We start from the raw sequence: 24,803 nt of genomic DNA, 5'->3' as shown, positions 1-24,803 counted from the left end.
TCCACTGATGTTACTGCCAGTGCAAGGAGGATCAAAGTGGAAAGCAATAAAACAGATCGCTGACGATTATCTCAAATTTTATTTTAATGAAACTGCAACAAGGTGCTAATGCTCAGCAGTCAGTGTGTTCTCATTAATGCAGGTATGAAGGGTCAAGCTCAGCCTCCAGGGAACCAGCCCAGCATGCAATGCTTGGGTCTCAACACCAGAGGGCAGCAAAGGGCCAGTATAAGGAAAAAACAAGTTTGAACAAGTTCTTTGGTATTGTCAGTTTTGGTCACTATCGATATTTTGTCAAATGGAGCATTCCTACAGTGGCCCTGAAGTGCAAAACACAACGAAAAATTAGAAAACAAAATAGCAAATGAGAAAACACAAAGACAAATTAGAAAACACAACGACAAATTAGAAAACAAAATAGCAAATCAGAAAACACAAAGACAAATTAAAAAACAAATTAACAAATGAGAAAACGATGATTGACATGTTGTTCCTCCAATCAGTGACGTGGTACACTTTTGTCTATCTCCCCTCTCTTTCCAGTTTAGAGTTAATGTCGTTGTGTTTTCTCATTTGTTAATTTGTTTTTCAATTTGTCGTTGTGTTTTCTGATTTGCTATTTTGTTTTCTAATTTGTCATTGTGTTTTCTGATTTGCTATTTTGTTTTTCAATTTGTCGTTGTGTTTTGTATTTCAGGGCAACCGTACATTCCAGAGTGCAAGCTATTTTGAGAGGAACAAACTGATCTACAGACCTAAGATTAACAGTTTTTTTTTTATTTTGTATTATTATAATGATACTTATATGAAGGTTTTGTGAACCCCACGCTTATAATTCAAAACTGCTTAAAAATGTCATGCATTTGCGTCTTCCATCTGTCCCGATACAAAGAGTTCTTTGTATCCGTTCCCACAAGAGGTCACCATGCATGAAAGAGGTTTCATTCTGTACAATGTGTGAACCCTGCAACACTCAGAAACCATGAAAGAGGTTTCATTCTGTACAATGTGTGAACCCTGCAACACTCAGAAACCATTTCAGGGCAACCGTACATTCCAGAGTGCAAGCTATTTTGAGAGGAACAAACTGATCTACAGACCTAAGATTAACAGTTTTTTTTTTATTTTGTATTATTATAATGATACTTATATGAAGGTTTTGTGAACCCCACGCTTATAATTCAAAACTGCTTAAAAATGTCATGCATTTGCGTCTTCCATCTGTCCCGATACAAAGAGTTCCATTTGTATCCGTTCGAACCACAAGAGGTCACCATGCATGAAAGAGGTTTCATTCTGTACAATGTGTGAACCCTGCAACACTCAGAAACCATGAAAGAGGTTTCATTCTGTACAATGTGTGAACCCTGCAACACTCAGAAACCATGAAAGAGGTTTCATTCTGTACAATGTGTGCACCCTGCAACACTCAGAAACCATGAAAGAGGTTTCATTCTGTACAATGTGTGAACCCTGCAACACTCAGAAACCATGAAAGAGGTTTCATTCTGTACAATGTGTGAACCCTGCAACACTCAGAAACCATGAAAGAGGTTTCATTCTGTACAATGTGTGAACCCTGCAACACTCAGAAACCATGAAAGAGGTTTCATTCTGTACAATGTGTGCACCCTGCAACACTCAGAAACCATGAAAGAGGTTTCATTCTGTACAATGTGTGCACCCTGCAACACTCAGAAACCATGAAAGAGGTTTCATTCTGTACAATGTGTGCACCCTGCAACACTCAGAAACCATGAAAGAGGTTTCATTCTGTACAATGTGTGCACCCTGCAACACTCAGAAACCATGAAAGAGGTTTCATTCTGTACAATGTGTGAACCCTGCAACACTCAGAAACCATGAATGAGGTTTCATTCTGTACAATGTGTGCACCCTGCAACACTCAGAAACCATGAAAGAGGTTTCATTCTGTACAATGTGTGCACCCTGCAACACTCAGAAACCATGAAAGAGGTTTCATTCTGTACAATGTGTGCACCCTGCAACACTCAGAAACCATGAAAGAGGTTTCATTCTGTACAATGTGTGAACCCTGCAACACTCAGAAACCATGAAAGAGGTTTCATTCTGTACAATGTGTGCACCCTGCAACACTCAGAAACCATGAAAGAGGTTTCATTCTGTACAATGTGTGAACCCTGCAACACTCAGAAACCATGAAAGAGGTTTCATTCTGTACAATGTGTGAACCCTGCAACACTCAGAAACCATGAAAGAGGTTTCATTCTGTACAATGTGTGAACCCTGCAACACTCAGAAACCATGAAAGAGGTTTCATTCTGTACAATGTGTGCACCCTGCAACACTCAGAAACCATGAAAGAGGTTTCATTCTGTACAATGTGTGCACCCTGCAACACTCAGAAACCATGAAAGAGGTTTCATTCTGTACAATGTGTGCACCCTGCAACACTCAGAAACCATGAAAGAGGTTTCATTCTGTACAATGTGTGCACCCTGCAACACTCAGAAACCATGAAAGAGGTTTCATTCTGTACAATGTGTGCACCCTGCAACACTCAGAAACCATGAAAGAGGTTTCATTCTGTACAATGTGTGCACCCTGCAACACTCAGAAACCATGAAAGAGGTTTCATTCTGTACAATGTGTGAACCCTGCAACACTCAGAAACCATGAAAGAGGTTTCATTCTGTACAATGTGTGAACCCTGCAACACTCAGAAACCATGAAAGAGGTTTCATTCTGTACAATGTGTGAACCCTGCAACACTCAGAAACCATGAAAGAGGTTTCATTCTGTACAATGTGTGCACCCTGCAACACTCAGAAACCATGAAAGAGGTTTCATTCTGTACAATGTGTGAACCCTGCAACACTCAGAAACCATGAAAGAGGTTTCATTCTGTACAATGTGTGCACCCTGCAACACTCAGAAACCATGAAAGAGGTTTCATTCTGTACAATGTGTGAACCCTGCAACACTCAGAAACCATGAAAGAGGTTTCATTCTGTACAATGTGTGCACCCTGCAACACTCAGAAACCATGAAAGAGGTTTCATTCTGTACAATGTGTGCACCCTGCAACACTCAGAAACCATGAAAGAGGTTTCATTCTGTACAATGTGTGCACCCTGCAACACTCAGAAACCATGAAAGAGGTTTCATTCTGTACAATGTGTGCACCCTGCAACACTCAGAAACCATGAAAGAGGTTTCATTCTGTACAATGTGTGCACCCTGCAACACTCAGAAACCATGAAAGAGGTTTCATTCTGTACAATGTGTGAACCCTGCAACACTCAGAAACCATGAAAGAGGTTTCATTCTGTACAATGTGTGAACCCTGCAACACTCAGAAACCATGAAAGAGGTTTCATTCTGTACAGTGTGTGAACCCTGCAACACTCAGAAACCATGAAAGAGGTTTCATTCTGTACAATGTGTGCACCCTGCAACACTCAGAAACCATGAAAGAGGTTTCATTCTGTATAATGTGGGAACCCTGCAACACTCAGTAACTACATTTGCAGTTCCCCCCAGTCAGAGCACTCTCTCTCTACTCTTTCAACACAGAATGGCACATTCACAGGGTTTAAAAAAGGAAGCAAGGAAGGAATGCGCTCAAACCCTGCAGTCCCAGCTCTCCAGCTCATGTATTTATGATGCATTAGTTTTGTTTGTTTTGTTTGGGGAGGATAGGGAGGGGAGCAGGCGGACGTGTTGAACTGAAAGCGATTCTGACATTCTCACTCAATTTCCTGAGCCGCTCTCATCTCCGCTGCCAATCCATTCCCTTCAACTAATCAAGAGATTAGTGCGGCATTTCCGAAAGGGCAGTGTTTAACAGGGAGCAGGGAGGCAGGCATTCATCTTATGCTAATGAGGCATCACTGCAGAGGAAGGCCTGCAGAGGTCTCTCCTGTCAATGAGGATTTTAAACAGTCCCTGTTACAATCTGATAACAAAACATGACCCTTGCTCTGTGTATTTATTAAAACCTTTCAGCAGCACAGCCTTCTGTGTATCCTGCACTCCACTGGAAAGAAATTCATTGGCCAGTTTGTTTGCATTCCCCAAAGACTATATGAAGCTGCATGAGGCCCAGCTGATTGCTGATTGGTCGTTCAAGACTGGAAACAGCTGGTATCCTTCTAATTTTTTTACAGTTGACAACTTGCCCTATATTTTCACCAATGCAGTCCAAATCAAAATGAGACAGCTTTGTGGCTAATCATCTGGTTTTCTAACAGCAAAGCAAGAATAGCATGAAAGAATAGTTTCTATGAGAGGTAGGCACCAAGGATAAGCGTCTGTGTGAGGGTTAAACACTGAAGCAATCGGGCTCCTCTGTCTTCGAACAGTAGCATGTGATTTCCCTGGACTGCTCTCCCGGAAACACAAAGCGGCACAACTAGCCTTGGAAAGTAGGAGGCACTTTTCCATTGTTTGTGGCAGAATGATGGAGTGTATCACAGGCTGTGGTTTGTGTAATGTGGGAACTGGAACAGAATGTTTTCATGTTGCTGTTGGTGCTGTTATTGAGTCCCCTCTGTACACTCCCTGAGTTAGTTGCTGGGTTCAGGGAGTTAGGTTACAAAAGCAGATCTGCCTGCAGCACAGCATTTCAGAAGATGGGAAGCAGCCTCACTCTCTCACACTTACAACTCTAGCAACTGTCACACTGCCTCCCTCCTAGTCCCTCAGCTCTAACCACTAGCCACACTGTCTCCTACTCCCACAGCTCTATCCACTAGAACACAATGTCTCCTAGTCCCACAGCTCTATCCACTAGACCACAATGTCTCCTAGTCCCACAGCTCTATCCACTAGATCACACTGTCTCCTACTCCCACAGCTCTATCCACTAGACCACACTGTCTCCCAGTCCCATAGCTCTATCCACTAGACCACACTGTCTCCTACTCCCACAGCTCTATCCACTAGATCACACTGTCTCCTACTCCCACAGCTCTATCCACTAGACCACACTTGCACTCAAGTGCCGCTGTGATTGGCTGGTCACTGTGTGAATGGCAGACTGGCTCACCTGTACACGGTGGTGGGCGGGTAGTTGGTGATGTCATAGATGAGGCGAATGTGCCCCTGGTACAGCTCCAGTGCCAGTGGGTCATTGTCCCCCTTGTAGAGCAGGATCCCGTTGTCTTTGTCTGTCGCCACCTGTAAGGGTGAAAGCCAGGATGAGGATGACTGCTGACCTGTCTCAAAATCCACTGGGGTGAGTCATTCTGGTGAGTGTACTGCTCAGAATTACATGGAAGCACAGCAAAGCTCACTTCATACCACACAACAGAGACAGCAATGTGCTAGACCAGCAAAGCTCACTTCATACCACACAACAGAGACAGCAATGTGCTGGACCAGCAGAGCCCACTTCATACCACACAACAGAGACAGCAATGTGCTGGATCAGCAGAGCCCACTTCATACCACACAACAGAGACAGCAATGTGCTGGATCAGCAGAGCCCACTTCATACCACACAACAGAGACAGCAATGTGCTGGACCAGCAGAGCCCACTTCATACCACACAACAGAGACAGCAATGTGCAGGATCAGCAGAGCCCACTGCATACCACACAACAGAGACAGCAATGTGCAGGATCAGCAGAGCCCACTGCATACCACACAACAGAGACAGCAATGTGCTGGACCAGCAGAGCCCACTTCATACCACACAACAGAGACAGCAATGTGCTGGATCAGCAGAGCCCACTTCATACCACACAACAGAGACAGCAATGTGCTGGATCAGCAGAGCCCACTTCATACCACACAACAGAGACAACAATGTGCTGGATCTCAAGTTTTATTAGAGTTCCCTGCAAAGGCTGTCATGAAGCCTGGATGAAATTCATTGCATCTATTTTGTTAGTTGTATTCTGTACGTTGTTCTTGGCCTCTCTGTTCTCTACAAGTTCAAATGAGGTGATCAGCACTCTTTGCAAAGCTTCAATCCAGCCATGATTCATTCAGACCTCCTGCATAGACTGCAGCTTTCAGGTATAGAACCTTGAAGGGTCTTATTATTTCTGTCGAGGGACAAAAGATGACATTGTGATAAGGTCCCACAGTGCATCCCTATTAAAACAGCTTGGCGTGGGACATATCAAAATAGAGGGATGTAATACTGTAGGTTGTATTTCTTCATGAAATAAAAACAAGCTCCAAAACCTGAAATGAACCCCACTTCGCTGCAGGGGGCAGGTTACTGCAGCTCATCCAGAGAGGCTCAACTAAAGTCCACCTTCACTATAGCTTTATGAGTTTTATATATACATTTCATAAGTTTAGTCACGTTTACAACAGGTGAATGCATTCAGAAACCCTTTTCATTCACAATAAAACAGACTGCGGTTCCTTGAATTATAACAGAGAACAATTGTCCTTATCAGTATTATTATTGTCCTTTAACTACAGCCCTTATCCGTATCGTTATTGTTTAGCAGCGGGGGAACGGTTACTGCGAATGTGGAGTCAGCACACCCTGACCTCAAGGAGGTCACCTCCCAGCCGCTGCCCTCCTAACAATAACACCACTGTGGTCTCCCTGCCCGCCCTCTCTCTACGAACGTCAAGACTTCTCTGGAAACATGAGCTGACAGCCCCCAGCGCGCCTCCTCACTGAGCCTTGAGGTGACAGAGCTCAGCTAGCGAGTCAGTCTGCTCTCGGGGGAGTCTTTCTGATCCTGCGTGGCAAACATGAGTAGCCCTACTCCATCTCTCAGCCCACATTAAACTGCAATTGCCCAAGCACTTATGCTTGGCATGTAGGTGTTCCAAAGTGTGCTTATTTTCGATACGGCCAGATTGGGGTTGTGACGTCACAATAACTTTGAATTCAGAGATCCCCAAAGCAACAACAGTGTTTAACACGTAAAGCTAAAATAAAATGACTTGCTGTAAATGGTCAGTTATGCGTGGTATAAACAGAAAACACCACAGTTCTTCGTGGGTAATTCGTAACCAATCAATTTGGAAATAAAGACTTAAACAACTTGGGATGTGGTCCCTCACTGTCTACGGCTCCTCTCACTCTCTGATTCCTCCTATCTGTACCTGCAGTGAGATGTTGGTGCTCTGCTGGCCCCTGGCCCCTGGCAGCTCCACGTACGAGTCCTTGCCCAGGAAGTGGACAGTGATGATCTGGTGGCACTTGTTCCCATAGAAGCCGGGCAGGCAGCGGCACACAGGCTCACCAGACACCATGAGGCACTGCGCTCCGTTCTGACAGTCAAAGTGATCACATGGGCTGGTCTGGAGCAGGACCATGGGGGGAGGGTTCTCACAGAACAGACCACTGCAACAGAAGAAGCTGCAATTACACAAAGCACTTGATTCCCAAGACTCTTTACTCCACATGGTCATTGTCAGCACAGTGTTTTAAGAAAGTAAAAGGCACCCAATAAACAAACTAGAAATAAATAACTCAGATGTTCAAGGTAGGGGCTTGTACAAAATCTACGCTGTTTTTTTTTTTTTTTATTTGTTTTTGGACTTGTAATTAAACTCCTGTTGGTCTGGCATCAGAATAGAGGATCCCATTCAAAATAATCTCGAGGCTTTATTTGAATCCCCAATAATCCTGTCTGATGTTATAGATTTATGACAGCATTACTGTGATTAAAATAAAGCTCCTTCTCTCCGTACAGATCCTCTTGACCAGGACCTTCACCGGTTTCCTCCTGCCCTTTGAGGGGTAGAGCTTGTTTCTGGATGCCTCTCTTTCTACTCGGGTGAGTGATCGCTCTTCCTCCGTGCCCCTTCTTAAAAGGGATTCTTATCATGCCTGCGCTCAGGCAGTGTGAGGCACCCCTGAGGTGAGACCCGACACTTCACTCAGCAGCATTCACTCCACAAGCGTCTTTAAACACTTCTCAATAACAGGACACGCTTCTCATCTGCGTGACTATGCTTCACTAACCCTGAGCAATCCCGGGAGACCGAGAGCGAGAGAGAGCGAAAAAGAGAGAGAGAGAGAGAGAGAGAGAGAGAGAGAGAGAGAGAGAGAGAGAGAGAGAGAGAGAGAGAGAGAGAAAGAGAAACAAACTGTGTCAGACAAGCCTCAGCTGGTCTGGCAGGAAACTGAAACTTTTGTCTGATCTGCTATACGGCTCTTAAGGAAAGAGTCTGAAGGTTCGGTGTTGACTACTTAGGGACTCCTGTTCATTTTCTGCTGCTTTCAAAAGTGAATAGTTGTAATTTCCCTTGCAGTTAAACTCCATATCCCTTCACTGAAGCAGGATGGTCGTGCTGTCTGCTCGTAACTGGCTTTATAGACCCTGGGAATGTTTGATTTGGACAACAGCTCTGACCCACAGCTTCCTTAGCATTTAAAAAGCAAGACAGGAAGCTGTCTCGGTTACCTGAACCCGTCAGGGCAGATGCAGGTGTAACCGTTGATAGCGTCAACGCACTGTGCGCCGTGGCGACACTTGTTCTCAAGGCAGTCGTCATAATCCTTTTCACAGTGCTCGCCGACGTACCCAGGGAGACATTCACACCTGAAACAGGAGGGGAGACAGCACTGTCAATACTAAAACAGGAGGGGAGACAGTATTGTCAATACTGAAACAGGAGGAGAGACAGCACTGTCAGGTTACTGAAACAGGAGGGGAGACAGCACTGTCAGGTTACTGAAACAGGAGGGGAGACAGCACTGTCAATACTGAAACAGGAGGGGAGACAGCACTGTCAATACTGAAACAGGAGGGGAGACAGCACTGTCAGGGTACAGATTACAAGGCCTGGCAGAAACAAGTGAAACGCTGTGTGGCTGTGAGCGATCTGTAAGGCTGAGGTTAAACCTGGGTCACCGGGAGATACCCATGGGGTGCCCAAATCTATTGACACATCTGAATATATACAACTAGACTTGAAACTACAAGGCAAACACAGCTACAGTAAATACGGGAAAGAATGAAGTGCAGGGTTTTTTCCCCATTACGTTATCACAATGGAAATGACACGTATGAAACACACATGAAACAATGCGGTTGACTACAAAGTTGCCACTATGTTTTCTCTATGGTAAAGTCTTTTAATGGCGGGCGTCCACACTCACCGATATCCCTTGGAGAGAGTGATGCACTTGGAGTCGTGTTTACAGGGGTTCAGACCTGAATCACAGGGATTGATCACCTCCTCACAGAGCTCACCTATCACACAGGAAACATGCACAGAGTCACCCATCTACACTACTCACGCACAGAGATGAAGCAAGTTAGCCCGGGCTACAGTGTGCCTACATCCCACATGAGGTACGGTATGACACACGAACCAATACAGCTTGGCGTCTTGCCATGGCATTGACAATCAGGAATCGACTCAGATAATCAGGGCACGTTGCGAGGTTAGGTGTTTTGTGTGAGATCCATGAGAATGGGAGAGAAGGGCCTCTCTCAAGGAAAAAGCATCACGGTTTGACAACAATAAGCGTTGTTTCCTGCGAAGGCAAGTAAGTTTACCAAAAGAGAGACTGACCTTTTCTTAACAGGTTAGTGCAGGCAGCTTGTAAAGAAATGAAGCAGAGAAAAACATTGCACAAGTCAGCAAACGCTCTGAAGCAATGGTTCGGTTTCAAGGGGCACAGCAATGCTACCACAGGGGTAACCATTTCATATTGACAAGCCAATGGAACCACAAAGGTACCAATACATAATGTTAACCCTTTGCAGTACCAGTGCTCCATATTAGCACCACCACAGCATCAATTAGCATGTGTGTGAGGATGATCCTTTGTGCCGATGAGGATGTGGTTCTGCTAGGGCAGTGGTTCCAGTCCAGGACTTTGTTCTAATTAAGTTAAGTGACCATTACCCTGTTCAATGAACTACTTTGGGACCTGGTTGGAAATAATATCTGGACTGAACTTGCCGGGGTTGGGAAGCACTCTGCTGTGGTTTATTCATGTCAACACAGCACACTGGTATTATAATTAGGGCTTTGGTTTTTATTCATTTTATTTTTCAGTGCTTATTTTTAGCTATTTTAGTGTTTTATGTAAATGTTTTTGTTTTTGGTGGGGGGGATGCTTCAGATTTTTATATTCTACATGAAACTTGTGTTTTCAGTTACTTTTCAAAATGCTTGGCTGTTTTTTTCTGTCAAAATATGTACTGTACAGTAACTTGACAGTACGTGCACGCGTACCTTATTTTCATTTGCCGTCTTCCACAATGAAATCCTTCCGGTCAAAGGCAATTCTGTTTTAAATTGTCCATATCTTAACTGTAATACGGCTTTAAATAACGCGAGCAAGTCTCCATTCCTAATTGTAATCTCATTTTAAATCTGTGGAGTCTCCAATAGAAATGTAGGAATGTGCTGCCACTCAGTAGTTGGGGCGTATTTAAAGTATTCAGAATGAATCAGTGATAGTCAGGAAGGTGGGACTTTGCCCAGCATTTTTTTTTGTTTTTTTTGTAGCAGTAGTAGTAGGTTTTATTTTTGAATGGGAAAGGGGTGGTTAATGTGAATTGATTAACCATTTCCACAGTTTTTCTGGTGTTTTCTGTCCTGCCTGGGCTCCCATGCACAGAGTGGCTCTGTGTGGTTCTCTGGCAGGGCTTCCTGCTGTGCAAGCTGGTCTGGCTTGCTTCCATGTGCCAGCATTAGCTGCAGTTGCCACAGGCCTTCTCTTTCTCTCGCGCCAACTCTTTTTGTCTGGTCTTTTAAAAGACTAAAGAGGCTAAAACTACAAATGTCAGGGTTGCAATTAGGCATACAGTCTTAATGACAGGGTATGGCCTGAACTCTCTCTCGCTCTCTCAACTTGGGCATCGCCCCCCCTCTGTGGCTGACTCAGGCTTTGTTTCAGCCTCTTGGCACTGGCGGGGGATCAGGGTGTTTGTGTCATCCGGGGTGAAATTATTCATGTCGGCAGCCACAAAAAAGGGTTATATATACACTGTTTAAAACACAAGCTCAAAACTGCCCAGCCTGCACTTTGAAACTGAGAGTACACTCATTGAATTTGGTTACAGACAGTGGCGTTGCCAGAATCTTGCATCCCCCTTCAGACTCATCATGAATTGGCTTCCCAATTCAATTTACATTTTATTATTTCACAATGTTTAATTCTTTATGGTTTTCTCTTCCTGTTTCTACCAAGATCCTTATAAACAAGACTTAGTGACTTCTCTTTTTATCTTCTAAACCCAGCATGGCTTTTACAATGCTTGTGCTTTATCATGATTGAACTACTATTGCACTCTGCTTTACCACTCTCCACTGGGTTCCCACTGGAGTAAAAGCAGCACAGGGAGGAGACTCTTTGTAAACTGCACTCTGCCCCTTGGTGGGTCAGTCTGCTCTAGGGATCCTCAGTGACAGTGCTGTGCTACCTGTGTAGTTGGGCTGGCAGAGGCAGGTGTAGTTGTTGATGCCATCCATGCAGGTGGAGTTGTTCTCACAGTCATTGTCATCACAGTCGTCTGGGTTTACCTGACACCTCACCCCCTCGAACCCCTCAGGACACAAGCAGCTGCAAGGGGAGAGAAAGAGACAGCTTTAAAGAAATATTTTACTCAACACCACAAACCACCCACAGCTTCAAAATGCTCAGTCAATCACAATCCTACTCTTTAACTATAAGAAGCTGAGTCAAGTGGACAAACGTTTTGGATAGTGCTTTCTTCAATGTGCGGTGAACTGTTTAAAAAAGCTTTTGCTTAAAAACTATGAAGACAAAAACAAGGATGGAAATAAGACTCATTGTTTAGCAGTTTGATCCAGTCCTGGTTTTAATATGAGTTTAATCAGACTCACCTGAGCTCGTTACCTATACACTGTCGCTAATCAAGCTCGTAGTAAAACCTGGACTGGGTGAATCTGTTATGCAACAGAAGTCTTTTTTTCATCCCCAAAAAGCTGTGTGCAAAACTCTTCACTCACTGATGGCACTCGTGTTTAGGTGAGTCGCTATAAACAGACTGTATGCAAAGCCTCTTACCTGAATTGCTCCCCTCTGCCGATGTGCAAGTTGCAGGTGCCTCCGTTGGCACAGGGGCTGCCGATGCAGGCATTGATGGCAACCTCGCAGTTCCGACCCTGAGGGGAATAGAGACGGGAGATTTAACAGGATGATGTCAGGATGAACAAGATGCCAGCACATGTCGTTTATCAGACAGTCGGATGGAGGGGTTTCAGGAGATACGGTGATAGTGTTTGCTACCGTCTACCATGGATGCTGCTGGTTTCTGTGTGATTGCTATATTACTGTATCTGGTAAGAAGCACAGAAAATTCATTTGAGTAGAAACACGCTGTGTGGCTTAGGGTTAGAGGCAGTGATTGGCAAGGTGCTCAGACCTGGTAGCGCATCATATCAGTAGAACTGTCGCATCAGTCTCATGGAAACACACACAGGGAGGGCTGTTACTCCGAGGGTAAATGTTTTAATTAAAGAAAAACACTCAAATGACTCGACAGTCTAAGGGCTAGACTCTTATCTGTTCATCTCAATTGCTGTGTCAACAGGAATCCCCTAAAACAAAAACACAAAGCGACTGGATTCAAAAGAACACAAGATTCTACCCAGCATTTCCAAAGCGAAGCACAAGAACAATCTGGGAGCACAAGGAACCATGGGCAGCCTGAGCGCAAATACAGGGTCCTGACTCATCGAACTGGAAGCAGGGATCAAATTTCACCTTGCAGGAAAGGTGAATCAATACAGGTCCTCCATTTAATATCAAACATCTCAGCTGAAATTAAAAACACCTTCTAACCACACAGCCCGAGAAAATGGAGATAGATTGGATGAACAGGGTTCAGACACATGGGGGACTCTAGTTTTGCCTCTAGCTGTCAGTAGGGCAGACAGGCGAACTCACCTTGTATCCGAAGGGGCAGGTACAGCGGTAATAGCCAGTGGGGTCGCTGGTACAGGTGCCGTTGTTCCAGCAAGGGCTGGACAAGCAGGGGTTGCACTTGGACAGCTGGGGCAAGTCTTGGGAGGCTAGAGAGACAGAGGAAGAAGGAGAGATTCAGCGAATAACAGGCAACACACACACAATTACAGAGCTGCATGAGTGTCATTATAGCATGCAGACAGACAGAAGGCTAGTTCTACCTTTGCATTGGAACTTGTTGAGGGGTGTGGTGAGGAGGAGTCTGTCTACCATGTCGGGGGGGCCGGTACAGCGGGCAATTCCTGGCTCCTTGAAGCCAACCTTCACCCACTCCGAGAGCCAGCGAAGATTACAGTCACAGTACAGGGGGTTCGCTCCCAGAGCCCTGAGACACACACAGGCACAGACAGGGAGCAGTGACACAGGGTCCAGGCAGCAAACAGCTACACAGTGCAGGCAAATACCAGGGAATCAAGTTGCAGTTAGTTAGTTAGTAAGGGTGGTGCAAGACCACTTCAATTGGACTCTTCTCAACCATGCTGTCCTGTTCACATAAAACAGCCCAGCTGTACCTTCAGCTCCAGCTCCATTAACAGGATTACTCACAGATGGGACAGAGAGGTTAAGTCATTGAAGGCTCCTTCAGGGACAGCTGAGAGATCATTTCCATGGAGAGTGCTGGGAACAACAAAAACACGTGTTAGGAGAGGGAAGGAGGAGAGCAACATCACAGTGATAATGTTTCTTTTGCAGTTCTTTCAGGCTCTCCTCAGAAGCCTTCATTAGAAGAGAGAAGCAGGAATGGCTGTTGTTTAGCCTCTAGAGTGGAGATGCACTTACAGCAGTCGCAAGGATCTGAGGCCGCCGAACGCCTGTGCTGGGATACACTTGATCTGGTTGTAGCTCAGAATGCTAAAAAAAATAAATAAATAAATTAAAGACACAAAAAATCCAAATCAATATGATGGCTGCTGGAATAACGATGCCGTCGATGCAAATGTTACATAGAATGCATTAGACAGATACGCACATCACATGTGTATTACTGGGCAACTGAAGTGACAACTTACAGAGTGGACAGCTGGGTCATGTTGCTGAATGTCAGCGGAGCCAGGGAGCTGATGCTGTTGTTGCTCAGGTCACTGAACGAAACAAACAAAACACAAATAATTAAAACTAAGAATCAGACTAGGAAAGAAAGACCTACAGAAGCAATGCAAGAGGTGTGACCAAAAGCAATGGCAAAGCACTGATTACAAGTGACCCCTGTGCCACTGTCCCATCACCTGACACTCCCAGCAATGCTTGTTGTGGGCTTCAAATAGCAAATCCCACAGCTGGTCCAATACAGCTGGCAGTCTTTGTGTGTTATTTTACAGTTTTCAAGCTGAAAAGGGGCCTGGGCACCACCCCCGTCCCCCTGTGGGAGGCGCTCCTGCCAGGAGCTGCAGGTGTGAGTTGTGTGATGGTGTGCGAGGAAGGAGAGCGGAACCTACATGAGGGACAGGTGTTTGAGGCTGGCCAGCTCCTTCGGGACAGCAGTCAGGAAGTTACCCTCCAGATACCTGAAATTACAAAATACATGCAATACAATTCAACGCAATACACCGAGAAACTGAGGTCACACTTACAACGCATTCAAATGCAATGGCTTTTGAACGTGTGTCTCTGGCTGTGCCTGTGTGTGAGTGAGTCTGTGAGTGTCAGTGTCAGAGCTGCCAGCTTGATTAATTGCATACACAGAGATGTCAATGTCTCATTACAAGGTATATTCCCACAGTGTGAATTATAAGCCTCTTGTTTTTTGTAATGTAAGCGTAAGGTGTCGAGTGTAACTCTTACATTTTTCTTTATTTAAAATGCATTTTTATGCTGCAGTTATTTTGGTATATTCAGACAGATGGACAGACAGACGGGGTACTCACAGCAGGGTTACGTCAGACAGACAGTCAGACGGGTACTGACAGCAGGGTTACGTCAGACAGACAGACAGAGAGACAGAGAGACAGACAGACGGGGTACTCACAGTTCGGTGACGTCAAACAGACAGACAGACAGACGGGGTACTCACAGTTCAGTGACGTCCTTGGGGATGCCCTTGGGCAGGGAGTGGAGGCCCTGGTTGCTGCAGCGCACCACAGTGTCAGTGCAGGTGCAGGACTCCGGGCAGCGGGGGAGGGGCAGGCAGCTGCTCTCCTCTGTACCTGCAGGTGGCGACAGAGAGAGAGAGGGGTGTTATCAAATAACCGCTGGCTGAAACATCATCTTTTTTTTTTGTTTTTTGCTTTTTCTGAAGAACAAAATAAGCTGCCAAGCCACAATTTAAGATAGGACTAAATTACAGCAAACAGCATTTAAAGATTAAGTGCACACAATATTGCTCTTGGCTGAGGAGACTAGTGTTTTAACCTCTCCCAAGACGAGAGAACACATTCCACCCGCACAGCAAGCAGAACCCAGTAATAGCTGCTTTTAATCTTGGAGACAAACAAGATGATATCTGCAAAGGCTTGACTTGCTCCAGAGATGAAAAGGAAAGCAGTGAATTAGGAAATGAAATGGGAGTTCATGAAGTCTTTGGATCGATCCAATAATAACAGCTGGCCTGTCTGGATCGCCTGCAGATCAGTGCGGAAGCCAACAGCTCTTTTATCAGAGAGAATTCGCTGGAGAGCTGGGCTGTGCTAATGAGCACTAGTGCCAGCAAACCATTAGATACACAGCACTTACAGTGCCTGGGAAAACCCAAGGAACCGGAACCCTTTCAGATAGTCATAGATCTGAGGAGTTACTCTGACCTGCTTTGAACTGATTTATTAAATCCATAGCTATGGTCCTACATTAATGAATACTGTACCAAAAGAAACTTAGAGAACGCAATGACGAATGCTTCCAAAAGCCCAATGTTGAAATAAGTACATTCCTAGAAGTATAAATACCGTGGCAAAGCATTCAGGACATTAATGATTTACCATTAGACATTACCCTTGACATTATCCTGTGAATGGAGCTAATACATAGCTGTGTAAGGTTCGTGTCTGATTTGTGGCAAAAGCAGCATACGCTCATCGAACTTTTGTTGTACCATTACAATGGCTTTATTCCTCTCAGTTAATCTGTTCTGCCTCTGCAGCTGAGGGTCCCTCTTGGAGTGTTAAAGGATATGGAAGTGTGCCAGTCTTACCGTCGCAGGTGAAGTCAGGCAGAGCCACGTCCTGGATGGGGATCTCCTTGAGGAAGGCTGGCTTCTGGCAACGCGGGTTCCCACTCACCACCTTCCTCTTCTTCAGCCAGTGTCCCAGCCAGGCCAGGTGGCAGTCACACACAAACGGGTTCGAAAGCAGATTACTGAGGGGACAGACAAACAGACACACAGACAGAGATATCAGAGCACTGACGTGCAGACAATCAACACATCGATAACAGAGCTGAGACAATACAAGCTCAGGAAATCAAGGATGTGCCTGGGACAAGGACTTCGTCAATGTCTGTTCCCAGCATGCTGCTCCTCTTAAACTCATTGTCACAGCCAATAGAACGGGTGTGGCTCCAGCGGAATCTGACCCATTTTGACAATAAGATCCCAGGGACCAGCAATGTCAATAACAGAATAAAAGCACATTCAAACACAGCTGCAACCTTTTTCTTTTCAGAAATGCAGGCTCCTCATCATGGGGCACTGGGAAAGTTCTCCATGACTTATTACTAAGTCTGTCTGAAGATTTAATTTATAACAAAACTGTTCTGTAGCCCCAGCAGTTTCCCGGAAACCCACTTCTGAGCAGCTTGGGTTCAGCAACAAACAAGACCCCCAGCCGGGTCAGTGTGAGAGCAGGGGGCCGCAAGCCGAGGGGATCTCTGCTCTCATCAGCTGGGTTTCCGTACTGGTCTATTTAATACGGCACGCCACTGCAGATAGCTGCCACTGCAGAATGCCCGGGAGTGGTATGCTCAGTGTTCAGAGGTGCTCACATGGTGGAGAGGGACACCAGGCTGCTGAAGGCTCCAGGGGTGATGCTGGAGATGCGGTTGTCGTAGAGGGACAGCAGCCGGACGGAGCTGAGCCCCGTGAAGGTGTTGTTGTCGATGCAGCTGAGAAGGTTACTCCTCAACATCCTGGAACACAAACACAGCTAGAGTCAGGAGCTGCGTTCACACACTGACTGTGCAAGCCTGGATTAACAACACAGGGTATCCTGCTATCCACCCTGCATCAAAGACTTGTGAAGTCCGCCCATTGAGACTGAAACTGACTTGCAACAATGTGGAATAAAAGAGAATGGGTTTGAGTTGCTCTGGGGTTACACTTACAGGCCGCGTGTGAAATGGTGTTTTTTGTAACTTCTGTGGTCAGTAGAGTGCTGGGCAGCAGAGATGTAAAACCCACAGGACTCTATGAGTGGCCATGTTCTAGCCCTCATCCTTACAGTTTGTTTTGGAATGCAAGTCTGCCCTGGCTACTGTACTTTACAATGACTCGAGACTTGAAGTGCCAGCAGTAATTAGTGGCTTGGTTACAGAAGCACACAGCACTGAGGGGTCTGGTGTGGGCAGCTCTGGATATTGGCTGTAGTGCTTGCTGTACCACATGATGAAGATAGTTAACCCAGTGATACAATACAAAGCAAATGCATTTAATATGACAGCCAGCACAGGCAACATAGCATATGGAGAACACAGTAAATTGAACAGACTGTAGGTAAGTCAGTATTGAGGATTGTTCTTCACCAGTTTCAATACAGACAGGCAGAGAGAGATATAGTTGTGCAATGCTGTCCCTGTGGCTGGTGATTCACTCACAGTGTCTTAAGCCCTGTCAGTCCTCTGAACATGCGGCCCTGCACCGTCTCCAGCTGGTTCCCAGTCAGCAGCAGCTCCTGGACCCCGGCCGCTCCGTCGAAGACCCCCTCGCGCACCTCTCGCAGCTTGTTGTTACTCAGGTTACTGAGATGGACAGGGACACAGAAAGAGAGAGAGAGAGACAGGCAGACAGTTTGCAGAATTATTTGCAGAATTTTAGTAGAAAAGTTAAAAATTAAACAAATATAACTCAGGAGCTGAACTGATTAAGTAATAAATTAAATAAAAGCCCACAGAGACTTACATGTTACGCAGGTTCGGAAGCTTCTTGAAGACCCCTGTGGCCTCCAGGACTGAGATGTCATTATCATTCAGCCGACTATTGGTGAAGAAGGAGAGAGTTAGAGGGACAGCGGTCTGCGAGAGATTTTCCAGTGTTAAAAGGTCTATTAAGAGGTTACTGGCATTTGGAAATGTTAGCTTGTCCATTTTGACCTGATCTATGCCAATCTTGTAATGTTTTTCAGTATAAGACACTGAAACTGCTTCCTCATTACTTCGTAGTTCAATCATTCACAAATGTGTTTATTTCACATATTGGCAGTAAATTGTTTATGTGCTTAGCTGCATCAGGGCCCTTCACTACTTCAATGTTTTTAATATGTCACTATTTTGTTGTGTATTAAACACAAGTTGGGGGTAGCTCTGTATGCAGTAAGTTATCCTGTTGTGTGTTCTTACAGGTCGGTGGTGTGGTTGGGGAGGTGGGCTGGGATGCGGGTGTGTTTCTGGTTGGGGTTAGGGTTAGGGTTAGGAGGTAGCTCTGTATGCAGTAAGTTATCCTGTTGTGTGTTCTTACAGGTCGGTGGTGTGGTTGGGGAGGTGGGCTGGGATGCGGGTGTGTTTCTGGTTGGGGTTAGGGTTAGGGGGTAGGGTTAGGAGGTAGCTCTGTATGCAGTAAGTTATCCTGTTGTGTGTTCTTACAGGTCGGTGGTGTGGTTGGGGAGGTGGGCTGGGATGCGGGTGTGTTTCTGGTTGGGGTTAGGGTTAGGGTTAGGAGGTAGCTCTGTATGCAGTAAGTTATCCTGTTGTGTGTTCTTACAGGTCGGTGGTGTGGTTGGGGAGGTGGGCTGGGATGCGGGTGTGTTTCTGGTTGGGGTTAGGGTTAGGGTTAGGAATAGGGTTAGGGTTAGGAGGTAGCTCTGTATGCAGTAAGTTATCCTGTTGTGTGTTCTTACAGGTCGGTGGTGTAGTCGGGGAGGTGGGCTGGGATGCGGGTGTGTTTCTGGTTATGGTTAGGGTTATGGTTATGGTTAGGGGGTAGCTCTGTATGCAGTAAGTTATCCTGTTGTGTGTTCTTACAGGTCGGTGGTGTGGTTGGGGAGGTGGGCTGGGATGCGGGTGTGTTTCTGGTTGGGGTTAGGGTTAGGGTTAGGAGGTAGCTCTGTAAGCAGTAAGTTATCCTGTTGTGTGTTCTTACAGGTCGGTGGTGTTTCTGGTTGGGGTTAGGGTTAGGGTTAGGAGGTAGCTCTGTATGCAGTAAGTTATCCTGTTGTGTGTTCTTACAGGTCGGTGGTGTGGTTGGGGAGGTGGGCTGGGATGCGGGTGTGTTTCTGGTTAGGGGAGGTAGCTCTGTAAGCAGTAAGTTATCCTGGGTTATGGTTAGGAGGTAGCTCTGTATGCAGTAAGTTATCCTGTTGTGTGTTCTTACAGGTCGGTGGTGTGGTTGGGGAGGTGGGCTGGGATGCGGGTGTGTTTCTGGTTGGGGTTAGGGTTAGGGTTAGGAGGTAGCTCTGTAAGCAGTAAGTTATCCTGTTGTGTGTTCTTACAGGTCGGTGGTGTGGTTGGGGAGGTGGGCTGGGATGCGGGTGTGTTTCTGGTTGGGGTTAGGGTTAGGGTTAGGAGGTAGCTCTGTAAGCAGTAAGTTATCCTGTTGTGTGTTCTTACAGGTCGGTGGTGTGGTTGGGGAGGTGGGCTGGGATGCGGGTGTGTTTCTGGTTGGGGTTAGGGTTAGGGTTAGGAGGTAGCTCTGTAAGCAGTAAGTTATCCTGTTGTGTGTTCTTACAGGTCGGTGGTGTAGTCGGGGAGGTGGGCTGGGATGCGGGTGTGTTTCTGGTTGGAGCAGTCGACGACAGTCCCCTCGCAGCGGCAGCGCTCCGGACACACCAAGTCCTGGAAACAATCCCCACTGAGACGAGTACGGTAATCCTCGGAGCCTGGCATGGGAGAGCACAGCGTGGTCAAGAAAGAGGGAGCGGACTCTCACTCACTGACGCACGCTCGCACGCACACAAACTGACACTCACTGCCTCACTCAACATGCAGGAACACACAGTCAATGCAACACATTCATTTTTTTTATTTGCTAAAATGCCTGCCTTACTAAATAACAAAACAATGAACTACGATAAAGATAACTAATGCATCAGGGGTACATTGTGCAATGTTAGCCATTCATTGTTGCTTGACAGTTCTTGTTAAAATCTTATCCTAAGTTTACTTTGTTATCAAGTGACAGCAGACACATTCCCCTCTGTAATTTCTCCATGCAGATTGCCTCTGTATTTGCTCAGTATAACTGAAACTGTCTGTATGGAGTTACTGCAAGGTGACATCCGCCCTTGTTAACTACAGCCAAGCAACAGCCTCATGTGTTCTGCGGGGAGGATCTCCTATTGAGGTGGTTTGAGGCTCTGAGGCAGTCTAATCTGAACCGTGAATCGTTACCGTGCCCCTTAATTCTCCCTCAAAGCCGGATTCAGGCTGTATCGTGGAGAGAAGGCCCCAGAGCTATTCCAGCATGCCATGCTGTGTGCCAGCGCCCAGCGGTCCCTGGTGCTTGACAGAACCATGTTGAGCGAGTCCAGGAGGAAGCACATGGTTAGATCAAGCACAACGGACAGCCGCACGGAGAGTCAGAGGAGAGAACAGCCAGACAGAGCAGCCAGGAAGCCGGGCCCAGACAACGAGGCGCCCCCATGCACAGACGGGCGCCTCCAGCTCACTGCACCGGAAGCAAAAGTACCCCAAAAAAACAGACATACCCTCCAAAAAACCCCCCCAAAAAAACACAACCCCACATTTAAATTGGACCCAAAATTTTCAGCCTGCACCACTGTCATTGTTCCAAAGAGATGCACCCCCTCCTCCCCAAACAGTAATTCCAAAGAGAAAGACTTTGCAGTCAGTTACGAAGAAAGCTATGATAAAAAAAAGTACAAACTTTATTCAGTCACCGTTTTTTTCAGCTGCGGCCAAAAGAAATACCGCAAAACATCCAGCGTTGAAACAAAACCACCCACACACCTTTGATGTATTAAAAAAAGAAGAAATTATACATCAGAGGGCGATTATGAAGCATGTTTCCCACATTTGAGAGGATACACTGCAGATTCAAGCTGTTAGTGCTGGGGTTAGTTGCCCTCGTACTGCAGGGCTTCGCAGTGCAAACCCAGTGGCCTGTGAGACCCATGTTAGTATCAGCACAGCCCAGGAGGTTGCACTGGCGATGGCAGTGCGTTTCACATGTTGAGAAGCTCTTCGTCTCTCTTCACCGGAAACAAATGGCCTTGGAATGTCCTGTCCGCATTCCTAATTCCGTGTTCAATTCCTCATCTAAAGGCTAGTTTTTTAAGTTGCTAAACAGTATATGGCCTTATTAAAAAGCAACTACTGTATGCGTTGCTAATGTAGCAGTATAAATTAGCATCCAGGCTTTGAACTGCGTCTGAATATAGAAAATTATTCCAAGCGTCCTGCTGGGGGACTGAATAGCAGTCGTGCAGTTTGATAGTGCTTTTAAGGTTAGGATTAATTATTACCTGAGCAGCGGAACTTCTTTCCCTTGACCTGGCTGATGCGCTTGTTGGCGAGGCGGCGGGGGTGGCTGCAGCGCGCTCCACTCGTCTCTATGGGGTTGTCCAGCAGGTAGTCAGCCAGCCACTTCAGGTGACAGTCGCACACAAAAGGGTTCTGAGCCAAGTGCCTGGGAGAGACAGCAGCAGGAGGATCAGACACGCAGTCTCTACTACAGGACACACAGCACAGTGCATGAAGAACATGAGACACGCACAGTCTCTACTACAGGACACACAGCAGAGTGCACGAAGAACATGAGACACGCACAGTCTCTACTACAGGACACACAGCACAGTGCATGAAGAACATGAGACACGCACAGTCTCTACTACAGGACACACAGCACAGTGCACGAAGAACATGAGACACGCACAGTCTCTACTACAGGACACACAGCACAGTGCACGAAGAACATGAGACACGCACAGTCTCTACTACAGGACACACAGCACAGTGCATGAAGAACATGAGACACGCACAGTCTCTACTACAGGACACACAGCACAGTGCACGAAGAACATGAGACACACACAGTCTCTACTACAGGACACACAGCACAGTGCATGAAGAACATGAGACACACACAGTCTCTACTACAGGACACACAGCACAGTGCATGAAGAACATGAGACACGCACAGTCTCTACTACAGGACACACAGCACAGTGCATGAAGAACATGAGACACACACAGTCTCTACTACAGGACACACAGCACAGTGCATGAAGAACATGAGACACGCACAGTCTCTACTACAGGACACACAGCACAGCGCGCAAGAGGAACTGTTGGGAAGAGATTACCGTGACACATCCACAACTTCAGATGGCTGAAAGTACTATGAAGAAGGCACTAGCCAAAACGTTTGTCTACCTGACTTAGTTTTGTACAATTTTACTTTAACATGATACAGGGGGTAGGGACTGAGGACTGAACCCAGGTCTCCTTCGTTTTTGAGACTAGTGAGCTCAGTCAGTGAAGCAGACACACTATAAGCAGACTTTAATCTATATAGCTAGCAAGCTACAGCTAACGAAGAGGAGGTTGCTCAAGACTTGCATTCATATCTGGAGCCCGAACTCAATGTCCTTGCATTGCAAATGTATTATGTATTATAAATGTATTACATTTCAGTGGTGCGGTATGAAATGGTTAAAGTGTGTGCATCCCTGGGAGACTGTGTGAGACTGTGCTGCTGCTGTCGCAGGGTACTCACAGTGTCTGGATGGAGCGCAGAGGAGTGAAAAGCCCCTTGCTGATGGTCTGCAGCTTGTTGTCGTACAGAGACAGCAGGTTGAGGTTCTGCAGGTCCTGGAAGGTGTTCACGCGCAGGCAGTTAATCTTATTAGCGTTCAGCAGCCTGCGGAGCAGCACAGGGAACACAAACACGGTGAGGGACAGCACAGCAGCTCCACTGAGCAGGTGCAGCGGGCAGTGTTCTGTGACACGGATTCTGTCCCCTGTCGGGGAGATGGGATGAGGTGAAAAGATCTAAAACCACGAATGCAGACGAGCCTCTGCCCTGTTACACAAGTACTTTACAAGTGTTAGGGACGGTAAACAAAAACAATGTAAAACTACAATTCCTGAGAAATACAGCATATAGACACCCCCCCACACATTCACCATCATACCCTGAGACGCAGACACACACACCCACACATTCACCATCATACTGAGACCTGCCTCCCTCTCTCTCCATGTGAAAGGACACTTACAGCAGCTGGAGTGAGACAAGCCCTTCAAACAGCCCCTTGGGTATCTCCGTGATCTTGTTCCCGTACAGCACCCTGCAGAGAAACAGAACACAGCGTGCAGTGTTGTCAGAACCACGCACCCCCGCCTCAGTGGGCCACGGAATAACACCAGGAACCAGGATCGATACAGGCATTGAAAACAACTCACTATTCACTTTCACTATAAAAGCGGTCTGTGTTGGTGATGACAGAAATAAGACAAGTTGCAAGTTTCTCACACAGCACTTCAATATGCTATTTTTGACCACTTCTGTCATGTAGGCATCACTGTGCTCTTATGAGATTATCTAAATAATGCAGCCTTAAGATCTGACTCTGCTCTGTCTAACACACTCCAGTCCTACTTTGAGCGCAGCTGCTTTCAAACCCATACAGTCAAAAGTATTGGCATTGCATGATACACCATATGTGGCATTGAGCAGCCTACAGTGGGCTGGCTCGCGCATGAAGGTCTGAAAGCTTCTCAAGTCATATTACAGGTCGTCACTCTGTGCCTCTGATGACAAGCTGCTCTCAGGGTCAAAGGGGTTCAATTGGCAAGGCTGCGGTTTGGTGTAAATTGGAGAGCAATTACAACCGAGACAAATAAATATCACGTTTCGGAAAAGCTCCAGCTAAATCATGTGATTATGCACACTGAGAAGTGCCTGCTTCAGAAGCAGCTTTAATTGAAGACAGGCACATGGAGGGTGCCTGTGTGAGTGGAGGGGAGGGGGCAGTGGCACTGGGTTCTGTGTGAGTTGAATGGAAGGGGGCAGTGGAACTGGGTTCTGTGTCAGTTGAATGGAAGGGGGCAGTGGAACTGGGTTCTGTGTGAGTTGAATGGAAGGGAAGGTGGCAGTGGAACTGGCTGGCACTCACAGAGAGGTGAGGGAGCGTAGACCCAAGAAGGCATCCGGGGCTATATCCGCTATCTGGTTCTTGCTGAGATCTCTGCAAAAGAAAAAACAAACCTAGATTAGCAGCACTTAACAGAGACTATTGGGATCCACTGCTGTTTGGATCATTAAAACCAGTTTAGGAAATGTATGACGTCAAATGTGAACAATATTCCTATATATATATATATATACACACACACACACACATCTCTGTTTTGAAATAGCTCCAATTTGAATTTCATTAAGCTTGCGCTGCATGTGTATAGAAGTCTAGGAAAGATTACCTACTGTACTGTATGCCAAAAGACAAAAGTGCTCAGAGCTGCTGTCTGCTTGATACAACACCAAGACCACTGTCAACTAAATTATTCCTAATTCATGTTCTCCTGTTGCCATCATTTTTCCAGGAGTGTGCAACATCCTACAGCTTAGATGTGCTTCTGTGGAATTCCACACGAATGTAGTTACAGCCATCCTTTTGTATTTGAACACGCCCCAGAGCCCAGTCTCTACGCTGTACTCACATCCTCTTCAGCTTCTTGTACTGGGAGAAGGCGCCACGGGGGATGCTTTTGATCATATTTTGCTCCAAGCGGCTGTAAAGATTAGAAACACCCATCAACCCTTTCATCACTCACAATGCTAGTGCC

General features: G+C 46.2%; 1 protein-coding gene across 3 annotated transcripts in view; it reads right to left on the bottom strand.

The window, feature by feature from the left end:
• LOC121324005 (slit homolog 3 protein-like) overlaps positions 1-24,803 on the bottom strand; it is a 104,945-nt gene that overhangs the window by 4,591 nt on the left and 75,551 nt on the right. Inside the window, exons 10-33 of one of the 3 annotated variants that reach the window (XM_041265372.1) lie at positions 24,678-24,749; positions 24,134-24,205; positions 23,234-23,305; positions 22,732-22,875; positions 21,479-21,642; positions 19,723-19,873; positions 17,962-18,036; positions 17,658-17,801; positions 16,830-16,973; positions 16,042-16,205; positions 14,929-15,061; positions 14,354-14,422; positions 13,928-13,999; positions 13,698-13,769; positions 13,464-13,535; positions 13,079-13,242; positions 12,840-12,964; positions 11,958-12,055; positions 11,350-11,489; positions 9,488-9,514; positions 9,069-9,162; positions 8,371-8,508; positions 7,064-7,304; positions 5,033-5,163 (exon numbers count right to left, since the gene is read on the bottom strand). In XM_041265372.1, coding sequence (XP_041121306.1) covers positions 5,033-5,163; positions 7,064-7,304; positions 8,371-8,508; positions 9,069-9,162; positions 9,488-9,514; positions 11,350-11,489; positions 11,958-12,055; positions 12,840-12,964; positions 13,079-13,242; positions 13,464-13,535; positions 13,698-13,769; positions 13,928-13,999; positions 14,354-14,422; positions 14,929-15,061; positions 16,042-16,205; positions 16,830-16,973; positions 17,658-17,801; positions 17,962-18,036; positions 19,723-19,873; positions 21,479-21,642; positions 22,732-22,875; positions 23,234-23,305; positions 24,134-24,205; positions 24,678-24,749 — 2,778 coding nt within the window. The remainder of the gene's footprint in view (positions 1-5,032; positions 5,164-7,063; positions 7,305-8,370; positions 8,509-9,068; positions 9,163-9,487; positions 9,515-11,349; positions 11,490-11,957; positions 12,056-12,839; positions 12,965-13,078; positions 13,243-13,463; positions 13,536-13,697; positions 13,770-13,927; positions 14,000-14,353; positions 14,423-14,928; positions 15,062-16,041; positions 16,206-16,829; positions 16,974-17,657; positions 17,802-17,961; positions 18,037-19,722; positions 19,874-21,478; positions 21,643-22,731; positions 22,876-23,233; positions 23,306-24,133; positions 24,206-24,677; positions 24,750-24,803) is intronic. The other 2 variants (XM_041265373.1, XM_041265374.1) reach the window with 2 other exon arrangements.

Source organism: Polyodon spathula, chromosome 12, assembly GCF_017654505.1.
Source record: "Polyodon spathula isolate WHYD16114869_AA chromosome 12, ASM1765450v1, whole genome shotgun sequence".
NCBI classification, from domain to species: domain Eukaryota; kingdom Metazoa; phylum Chordata; class Actinopteri; order Acipenseriformes; family Polyodontidae; genus Polyodon; species Polyodon spathula.
Note: the sequence above shows the minus strand (reverse complement) of the source record. Positions and strands in the feature narration are given on the sequence as shown.